This window comes from Neomonachus schauinslandi, chromosome 4, assembly GCF_002201575.2.
Source record: "Neomonachus schauinslandi chromosome 4, ASM220157v2, whole genome shotgun sequence".
Taxonomy (NCBI): domain Eukaryota; kingdom Metazoa; phylum Chordata; class Mammalia; order Carnivora; family Phocidae; genus Neomonachus; species Neomonachus schauinslandi.
The window spans coordinates 18,745,388-18,755,978 of record NC_058406.1 but is presented as its reverse complement, the minus strand read 5'-3'; the positions used below and the strand labels follow the sequence as shown (position 1 = coordinate 18,755,978).

Here is a 10,591-nt window from a genome sequence, read left to right as displayed (position 1 = left end):
GAGCAAACTGTAGGGACTGGGCTCACCTCTGCCTCTACCTGGCTTCAGGACCACAGGCAAGCTGCTGGCCCTCTCTGGGCCTCTTCCAAGCCTTGACTTAAGTATAAATATGCGCCTCCATTTAAAGGATTGGCTTCACCCTTCCTGAATTTGCCAGACCAATTTAAGGGAAGGCAATAGAAGTTGGAGTCTAAACTTACGTTAAATCAACTGCTGGTTGATTATTTTTTTGGGTGATAACATTGCCACGGTTTTCCCAGGAATCACTGATGTGTAATGAACCCAATCGTATTTCTTATTCAATAAACTGTTTTATTGTAGGCTTACAGATTTTTCCATTACAATAATGAAAATGGCACTAGTGATTCGTTAACACTTAGGCCCAAATCAAAAGGGAACGCCTCCTCAAAGTATAAGGTAAATGCCACGTAGTTGAACGTATAGTAAATGTTGGGCAAAAGGCATTTAAAATATAGAAAATGGGGTCAAGGTTTCTGTGTGCAAACATTTTAAGGTTTAGTTTATCAAGATGATGCTGCTTTCGAAAGCACATGATTTTGAAACTATATTTATAATTTGTGATAAAACACAACTGCAGAGAAAAGGCAAAATCAAGCAAAACAAAGGAACAGAAAACTCCCCAAATGAGAGGAAGTGAATCAAAGGCATGGAGACAATATGCAAACCTCCATTCACTGGGCCCTGGAATGGCAAGTGAGTGAGTTTCATAGAAATTCTCCACAGAAAGGAAAGTCCGGGCCTGGGGTGACATCGCTGCGTCTCCAAGTCCTGTCTCCTCACAGAGGAAAAGAAGTTGCTTGTCCGACACATCTGCCCTGGGTCTGCCTGGAATGGGTCCTACGTTCCCAATCCCTTTGAGAACAGTCCCAAATCCTGAAAAGGCAAGGCACCCCTCCGGGGTCCCGGGCGCGGCAGGGAGACAGGTCAGAGTCGGCCCCCAGCCCTGCTGGAGCCGTCCGAGTGGTTCACCGGGAGGGGGTGGGCCTCTGTGTTGAACACCCAGTCTTCCAGGGAGAGCATGTCATCTTCAGAGAACAGAAGATAGAGATACCTGTGCCCCCGGGGCGGGGAGGGAAGCATGACACAGCCGGTCAGGGCTCTGGGGAACCGGGGACCGCTGGCAACCCATCTCGGAGGCCTCTGCAACACGGGCCTGTGGCTAAGGGTGCAGGGAGGTTTGAGATCCCAAGGCTACTTGCAGCGCTGGTCCCAGGTAAGGAGCTGGGGATGCTGAGGACAGCACTGAGATTTGGGACAGTCAGACCTGGTTTAAGGCTGGCTCTGCCCCTGCCCTCCCTCTGTTGCTTCCTATCCATCGGGCTTCACTCAGGTACTTTTGCCACCTGTAGGAGAGGCCAGCCAGGCCCCCTTATGGCCTAGATTCTTCTTTCTTTTCACGGTGTCCTGAGTACTGCACCCGTCCAAACTCTTGGGCTGCTCCCTGATGTGCCCCCCAGGAGACTCTAGACTCAAGCAGATGTTAGGGCACTAAAATGAACAGGGAGTTGTGACTCCAGAACTCCAGCTTCCCAAGCCAAAGAACAGACCATTCCAACCCACTGTAAAGGGTTAAGCACAGGGGGACGGCTTTGGTGAACAGCAAGGAAACAGGGTGGCTGACTTCTACCCCAAGAAAGCGAGGGAATAGTGCAGTAGCAAAACTGTCGAGGGAAGATCAACAGCAGTGACCATCGTCACCATCATTCCTGCCATTTTATAGAAAAGGACATGGTTTCAGAGAACCAAGGGACCCTAGGAGACAGGTTACAGAAGCTAAATTAGCACACCACTAGTACTTGGAGGTGGGGTGCTGTCTGGTCTTTCCCTGAGGGGAGAAACTGGCCTGGCCCGAGTGGCACCCTGGGGATGTAACCCTGGGGACCCCAGGCCCCCCACCCCTCGTGGGTCCCCTGTGATGGCAGAACCTGACTGTCGGTGAAGGGAGGGACTGCTGACCCCACGCCTCGCCCTCCTCCTCCCTCCATTCCTAAGAAAGTCCCAGTCCCTCTGGAAAGAACACCGGCCAAGCCCCAACTCACTTTAGTGTCTCCGCTAGAAAGAAAGTCTGCTGCTTGTTGTCGTGGTTGGGGATGCTACTGTACACATCTTGGATTCCGGAGAAACCAGCTTCTGTTCGACAGTATTTCTCCAAGGCCTGAAGAAAAGCGGGGCAGCTTTGGTCCGGGGAGAAGAGAGGCCCCCCCCCCCCAAGACTCGTGCCTGCCCAGGTTGTGAACAGGCAGGCCCCGGACCACTTGGCATTTGTGGAAGCAGAAAGCCAAATTCTTGTCTCAGGGCTCAGCTGCCCTGCCCCCGGGGCCGAGAACTTCGTCCCAGCAGGCTGCTGGCTCGAGCTCTTCTCCTGGTCTGAACTTAGGGGATGTTCTTTTGGCCCTTTAGGGAACAAGGCCGATCTGACAGACTCACCCACAGCGGTGGACAGAGGAAGGCAGTGGAGGGCTGGGATTTGGGGACTAGACTTAGCACACCCTACGGAGTCCCTGTGGAGATACGGTCCCTCGTCCAGAGGTAAGAGGGCCAAGTGCTGTCTGCCTTTTGTATATAAATGCCATTTTTACACACTGAGGGACCTGGGAGCTGGGCCCAGGAGCACGAAACTCTTGGCTTTCACTGATCAAGAACCAGGGGCTTCAGGGGAGCAGGGGGATTCTGGCCAATGAACCATGTATGTGAACCTGAGCGGGCCTGTGCCCTGCCTGAGTGTGGGTGAGGTTCTTTTCCCCAGGACAGTCTATGGCTCTGAGAGCAGGGGGCCCTAGGGGAAGCTGGGAAGCGGGGCGGACAGAGGAGCTTTAGCATCCCTCAAGAGACATCCTTCTGGACTCTCCATACCTGCCTTTGACACCTACCCCACAGAGGGCCAGGAGGTTTCCTGCTGGGTGGTTGGGAACAAGCAGGCTAGTGGAGGAGACGCGGCAGGTGGGGAGCAGAGCCCAGAGACAGGTCGGGGCCACCCAGGGCTGGGCTGGCTTTGGGCAGAGGAGGGAGGTGATCTGCCGGCCTGGCAGATTTTTTTTCTGTTTGAGAGGAGAAATCCAAAGCCATCTTCTCTGGCTTGGGGTCAGAAAGCAGTGACCGCATGTGCTCCGGGCCCCTCTGGCTCGTGCCCTGCCTTTAGCCCTCTGAGTTTGCTAGCCCCAAAGGCTGTGGGCGCCCAGAACCCTCTTCACAAGTTCCCGGCCTGCTTTGGCCCAGCCGGGCACTCTTGGCTCTGCAACCACTCCTTGACCCTTTGCACTTGGACCCTTAGCCAGATGTCAGCCTGCTGTGACCTTCCTCCCCAGGCCTGAGCTAGGGCGCTTTGGAGGCGGACTGAATTCTCAGGGCCCCTGCCGCGCGCACTCACCGTCACCACCTCCCAGCCCCACTCCCTGTACACGGGGTCGTGGGTCTGTCGCCACAAGTACATGTAACTCTCCACCACCTCGGGCCGCAGGATGTAGTAGCTCTCGCTCAGCTGTGTGGCCACGGCCTCTCTGCCGGAGTTAAACCAGAAGGCCTCGGGCCCCAGTTTGGTATCTGTGGGGAGAACCAACCAGAGGGCTGGGTCAGACCTCCCACCCCTCGCTTTTCAGGACCCAGCTGCCCCAGGAGCGCACTCAGTGGCCGGAAGCACTGGCAGGGTGACTGGCGCAGGCCGAGGCTGGCAAATGCCCGGCTTCCCTCTTGGCCTAGGCAGGCCAAAGCAAGAGCCTTGAGGCCTCGAGCGTTTTGCAGTCTTAGAATCTGAGAGTCCAGATGAACTATCCATCAATCTGGGGAGAAAAAGGTGTGGGCGATGTTCCCCAACTGTGTTTTGAGACATAAACTCTGCAAGATGTTAACCAGCCAAGAACGAATTTCAGGTTTAAAAGACATTTCGGGAAGAGTGGGTCAAATAAAATGAAATTGCCTCGGGCGCCTGGGTGGCTCAGTTGGTTAAGCGACTGCCTTCCGCTCAGGTCATGATCCTGGAGTCCCGGGATCGAGTCCCGCATCGGGCTCCCTGCTCGGCGGGGAGTCTGCTTCTCCCTCTGACCCTCCCCCCTCTCATGCTCTCTCTATCTCATTCTCTCTCTCAAATAAATAAATAAAATCTTTAAAAAAAAAAATGAAATTGCCTCCTGTCTGCGAGACTTATCAGATCCTTTAACATGCTGATATGCGGTGATGCTTCTCCACGGACCCCCTTTCTTAGGGAACTGCTTTTCGCACCTCCCAGAACCAGCCTTCCAGAGCTGACAGGCTGGGACGCTGCTGGGGTGGAGATGGGGGAAGGCACATACTCAGGCAGAGGCAGCTAGATAAAGAGGGCCTGATGAGGTCTGGGCGGTTTTTTTTGTTTTTTTTTTGTTTTTCTTTAAAGGTTATTATTTATTTATTTGAGAGAGAGTACATGTGAGAGAGAGCGGGGGGGGGGGGGGGGGAAGAGAGAGAGATAGAGAAAGAGAGAACGGGCAGAGGGAGAAGCAGGCTCCCCGCTGGACGACGTGGGGCTCGATCCTGACCTGAGCCAAAGGCAGACACTTAACCGACTGAGCCATCCAGGCTCCCCGAGTTTTGTTTTTGTCAGTTTGGTTTGTTTGTTTTTGGACAATATGGTGCCATTCCTATTTGCTGGAGGACCATAATTATAATCACTGCTACAGCCACTACTTCTGATTTCAAGGGCTGTGCTGGGTGCTTTAGATACGTTTATTTCGATCCTTAACAAATGTTGTTTGTTTTTGTTTCCTGTTTTTTTGCTAAGGTAGATGTTAGTGTCCCTCTCTCAGGCATATGGAAGCTGAGGATCAGAAAGGCTAAGTAATTTGTCCAAGGTAACACAGCAAGCTGTGACTGAGCTGGGATGTGACCCTGGATCTGTCTGATGCCCTTTCCCTGGACTGTGCTCTCTCTCTTTCCCTCCTGGGTCCTAGACTCTAGGCCCCGAGTTTAGGCCAGAGGGGTCAGCTCCTCCACCCTTCGGCGCCTGCACACCCTGTCTGAGTCAGTCAAGTGCCGGGCTCTGGTCCTAAGTGTGCCTTCCTTCTTCCCATCAGGTCAGGACCCTGAGAGGCCCTGGGTTGTTTTTCCTCAAGAGACGACTGGAGCTTTGCAGGACATTCTACTCTTCCACGGAGGGCTTCACAGAAGGGCTGTGCTGGGTGCCATTAGCCAGACCCTGGCCCCCTCGAGTTCTCAGATGCTTGCAGTCCTCCTGGCTGCTAGCAAACAGCCGTTTTGCCCAAGCTGCTGATGGGGTGGGGGCATGAGCGGCCGCCGTGGCTGTCCGTGGACAGGTGGGCTGGCTGGAACCGCATGCTCTATTAAGTGGATGTCTTTTATGGTCTGGGTTGATTGTCCCAGACAAATAGTGAGCTTTTTATTATTCCTGGGATTTCCTATCTGTTTATGGCTCTGGCTCTTTGAGGGGAATCGCAGACCCGTTGTAAGGACCCCTTGTGAATTGCTGGCTTCATGGAAACAGCTCCGGGAGACCTGGACTCGGCTGGAGGGGTCACAGACACCTTTCAAGCTAACACATGCCTTCTGTGCTGGGGCTGAGGACGGCCGGCAATGTGCTTTCTATGGGACCCTCTATCTCATCCCGGGAGACCCGTGTTATTGTTCCCATTGAACCGATGAGAAAACAGAGGCCATCCCACCGGCGAGTGGCAGACTGGCACTTGAGCCAGGTTTATGGCAAATCTTAGGTCCTTTCCTCCAAGACTGGGATTACACTCAGAGCAGTGGGCACCTCTCAGGGCCCTGGGGGGAGGGCTCTTTCTGAGGGGCACTGTTTAGAGAGGCAGCACACAAGAAGGAGCTGGGCATCAGAAGACCTGGGTTCTAGCCCTGGCTTAGCTACTCACGCGCAGTGTGACTTTGGTGAAGTCACTTCCCCGCTCTGGGCTGACTTAGTTTCCCCACGTGTAAGACAAGGCTCGTGTTCTCTAATGTGACTCCTGACTCTAGCATTTGATAATTCTGCAACGAGTGTTAGGTGGGGATGGTCAAGAAGCTCTCGAGCTTTCTGGTGGTCTTGGTTCAAAGACAGTGGTAAACGGGGTGGTGCCAGAGGTGGTAAGACCCCATAAATGGAGGGGTGCTGGGGAGGAAAGGCAGAGGTGCACTCAGGGGTAAGGGCTCGGGGAGAAGGGATCTGCTAGGCTCAGGAAGCCTGGAGGACCCTCTGCTCTGTGCCCCTCACATGGGCCCTTGGCCAAGTCCTCTCTGGGCCTCAGTTTATCTGTGTTGTGAGGTTCAGCAATGATGCAAGGTCAAGTGTTGAACACTTAGCACAGGTGCTTGATACATCACCCCTATTTTCCTTTTAACTAAGGGTACAGTCTCAGTGCGTAGGCGGCACATCCCTCATACAAATTCTATGTAACTTCCAAGGCGAGACTGCCCTAAGACTGTGTGTTCCCCTCCCGCACTGCCGCTCTGCTGGTTTTTCTAGTCCTTCCTGGTGTCTAGCCTCAGTCTCTCCTGCTGCCCCTTCCCCTTGCAGGGTTACCTGAGCGGGCGTATGATTCGTGGCACGTCTTGGTGATCTGGGCTGCGAGCTCTCGGTAGTGGGCCCTCTTTTCTTCCTTGGCATCCTCAGCGCCGAGGGCGATCATGCCCCCAGAGAAACAGGCCAGGTGCCCCATCTTGTGGTCCAGAATCCCCCCTCGCCACTCGGCAATGTAGGTCAGCCCCCCAGGAGAGACATTCAGCAAGTAGGTCTCTATTGCCTGGGAGCAAGGTGGGAGTTGGGCAGGGGGGAGGGGCGTAGGAGGGGGACAGAGAAGGGAGGGGGAGAGGATGGAAAAATGAACATTTTGCAGACAGCAGCGAACACAGCTCTGCTGAGCCCTCCATCCCAGGCAAAGGAGGTCCTTGGCCTCCGCTGGCGGCTGGTGGTGGTCCCTGATGGGGCCGGTAGGAGGTTCTGCCACTCACCTGACGGACGCCTGGTGCCTGCTGGGGGCTTGGACACAAGGCAGCTCCCTGGAGTGAGTCTCTTATTTAGACTTTTTAAAAATATATTTTATTTGTAAGTAATTTCTGCACCCAATGTGAGGCTCAAACTCACAACCCTGAGATCAATGAGAGATACATTCTCTCCCAACTGAGCCAGCCAGGCGCCCCTCTTATTTAAGCTTTTATGTCTTTTATGTATAAAGATTTAAAAAAAATCTTTGTAAAATCTTATCCATCCTCCACAATGTCCTCTGTTAGGGAATCTTAACCTGGAGCCCAGCTGGCCTGTGGATGGGCTCCAGGGGGTCCAGAGGCCACTCAAATTGTATGTGACACTCTCCTGTATGTGCATTTCCACGGGAAGAGGGTCCATACATTTTACCTGGTCCTCAAAAGGGACCCACAGAAAGTTAAGAGCTGCTCTCTACAAGCCCTTATCATACACCTTCTTATTTAATGCCCATGACAAGCCAGGCACATGCCCTCTACAGACAAAAGGGTTGAGTGGCTCATCCCAGGTCACCCAGCCACGCTGGGATTTTGACAGGGACCCCCCATGCCCAAACTGGGCATCTTCTACTACCTGACGGCGGCTCCTTCTGGTAGCAAGGGGCTTTGAGAGCCCCCCGTCCCCAGCTTCCATGGGAGATGATATTGCTGGTAAAGACTCCAAGGAAGTTGGGGGAGACAGGTGTCAGGCCATGGTGCCCCCCCCTCCCTGCCGTTAGTCCCCAGGAGCCCTGGAGACAGAGGTGATGGCAGTGCCTGTGGCTCCTGGTCCAGGGCCGGGCCTCTGGGGCCCTGGCCAGACCTCTTCCTGCATTCTTGTCCCTCCAACCTATTCTCCAGGGCTGGTCCTGGACCTCCGCTCTCCGTAAATAACAGACCAGTTTAATGTGATGCCAGAGACATGGCTCCCAGGAGCAGATTCCTCGGGTTCAAATCCCACCTCTGTCAGTTCCAAGCTGTGTGACATTGGGCGGGTTCTATGGGCTCTCTGTGCCTTGACTGCCAAGTAAATGCATGAAATGGGGGTATGAGCATGAACCACCTCACAGGGTTGTGAGGATCAACGGGCTGTGTGTGCACAGCTCAGCATACTTGCTGGCGCAGCATCCTCAGTGCACGTTGGCTACCACAGTTCCGCTCCAGTCTGTCCCCTGCCCCAGCCTCTTTCCAGTCACACCCCTCTCCTCCCATCGAGTATTCGAGTTTTCCATGAGCGGGGGCTCGGGGCAGGGGATGAAGCCCCCGAAGACACACAGCCTGGACCCTGCCTCGGGGAGCTCATCTGTTAATAGAGATTTCCAACAAAATCAAACACACGCGGGACTTATGATTTGTGATCAGCATTTTGGAAAGAAACACGCACGCTCCGCCTCGACTGCGCCGCCCCAGCTTGCCTTTGCGCATGCTCCACCGTGCGCCCCGTTCCAGGCCACTGCTGCCCGGGTACTCGCCTCCCGTTGCCTTTCTACCTGGTGCTGTCCCCACCTTGTGCATCCTTCTCTGTGTGTTCTGTGGCAACCCTGTCTCTCTCCCAGGACTCTGAGTGCCGCCTGACAGCAGAAGCACCACCCCCACTCTCCAGCCAGGGCAGGCATACAGAAGGTGCTCAAACAACATTCGCTCTTGGATCTCTTTGTTCCTCTTCCCCCTCCTGCAAGGTCCCGGCTGGTGGGCTGGCTGCAGGACCCTCACTGAGTAGCAGGTGGGGAGGCTCTGATGATGTGACGTGCGAGAGCACTCGTGCCATGGGGGGCGGAGCACTGAGGGGCCTGGGGAGCCGCCCACTCCTGGGCTGGGTCTGCTCTGCGTGGGCCCCCGCTCCTGGGCAGAGCCGGGTCCACGCAGGTGGGGAAGAGGGGTGGTAGGCTAGTCCAGGGTGCAGAAATCTGGTTTAGTCACCTGTTGTGGACACTTGGGGTAGAACACAGACATCCTGGGGAGATCCCATGAAGCCTCGTATGATAGCCTAGAAACTGCCCCTTCAAGACTGGCTCCCATGGGTTATTTCCATTTGGGGCTAACCCCAAGCTAAGTAATCGTGGTAAAGAGGAAATGACAGACCAGTCTCTCTGTGAGGACACAGCTGAGACAAGCAGATAGGTGCGAAGATTAAAAACAAGGCTTTCTAAAACTCTGAGCAAAGCACAAGACAGCACAGGCTGGGAACTGACCAGTTAGGCTTGAATCATCCAGGAGACAAGCAGAGCTGAGGGGCAATACAGAGACCCGGGCTTGAATCCCAGCTCTGCAATGTGAGCCTTGGGCGATTCTGGGCAAATTATTTCCCTTTTCTGTAACATGGGAATAATTCCTGGGATGGCCATGAGGTTATTCAAAGACTCTGGCTTCCTTTGCCTCTTGGAGGGGACCCCACCTGCCCCACTCCCCAGAGGGATTTTGGGCAAGCCAGGCTCCTTTGTGGTTGGCAGGAGCACTGGATCTGGAATCAGTCGGATCTGTGTTTGCACCCTGACTTTGACACTGGCTGCCGTGTGACCTCAGTTTCTCATCTGTAAGATGGGGCTAAATAAGATAAGGCAGTCAGGGCACCTGCCTGGAAGATGCCACCGTGACACATGCTCTCCCCGTTCTTCTTTTTGCTCCTCCCCCTGTGACCTTCAGGGGTGTGCCCCGTGGGCCTAAATCATCCCCACTCACCCCAGCTGGACGGTGGTCTCACTGCCCCACCCCCCACCCCCAGGGCAGCTTTCCAGATTGTTTCCTGGGCCCTGGTCCAGAGGTTCTGATGTAGCCTTGTCAGGGTGCAGCCTGAGCAATGGGATTTTACAGCTCCCCCAGTGATTTTTAATGTGTGGACAAGGTTGAGAATTACCAGAATATTCTTCAAAGCCCCAAACTTGCCAGAGCCAGTCTTTACCCAGGGTCAGAGATACCCCAGGCTATTCACTGGGGATATCAAATGAGAGGAGCAAAGCCAAGTTCTCTCCTGTTCAATCAAGTGCTTTCCATAAAGGTCCCAGTTTGCTTAAATAATTCATGGCCATTTCTTCCCTTGAAGCCTCAACCACAGTGTGCCCTGAGGGCAGGGAACCAGGCTGCTTGCTAACTTCATGTTTACCCCGCAAGGAATGGAGGAAAGGGCAGAAAGGCCTTTGCAGGCAGCACACTCCGTGTAGGCTGAACACTGATCCCCTGACAGCAGACATAGGCTGTGGTCTGAGCTCAGCCGAAGCTGAAGCTGGGGCCGAGACACAGACGGAGATGGGACTGGAGTCCCAGTAATGGCTTCATGACCAAGATCTTGGTGCTGGGGACCTGGGCAGGGAAAACTCACCACCAAGCCCACAGGTTAAAAGGTCCATGACTGTGGAGGCCTGTTTCAATAGGCTTCCTTTAAGCACTACCATTCCCGGCCAGATTCATGCAATCAGGGAGTAGTTAGAGCTCATTCATCCATCTATCCAACTGTTCATACTCATCCATCCACCATATCTACCCACCTATCCATCTTTCCACCTGCCTATCCACCTATCCACCCCTCTATCCTCTACCTACCTACCTTCCACCCACACATCCACCCACCCACCCATCCGTCCATCTGCCCATCCATCCATCTATCCATCCATCCATCCACCACTGATCTACCATC

At 54.3% G+C, this 10,591-nt stretch overlaps 1 protein-coding gene across 3 annotated transcripts in view; it reads right to left on the bottom strand.

Annotated features, from left to right (window-relative positions):
• Positions 1 to 291: 291 nt before the first annotated feature.
• MAN1C1 (mannosidase alpha class 1C member 1) overlaps positions 292 to 10,591 on the bottom strand; it is a 137,919-nt gene continuing 127,619 nt past the window's right edge. For all 3 annotated transcript variants that reach the window (XM_044914439.1, XM_044914440.1, XM_044914441.1), the window contains 4 exons: positions 6,524 to 6,743; positions 3,389 to 3,561; positions 2,061 to 2,176; positions 292 to 1,072 (listed from right to left, as the gene is read on the bottom strand). In XM_044914439.1, coding sequence (XP_044770374.1) covers positions 946 to 1,072; positions 2,061 to 2,176; positions 3,389 to 3,561; positions 6,524 to 6,743 — 636 coding nt within the window. In that variant the 3' untranslated portion in view covers positions 292 to 945. The remainder of the gene's footprint in view (positions 1,073 to 2,060; positions 2,177 to 3,388; positions 3,562 to 6,523; positions 6,744 to 10,591) is intronic.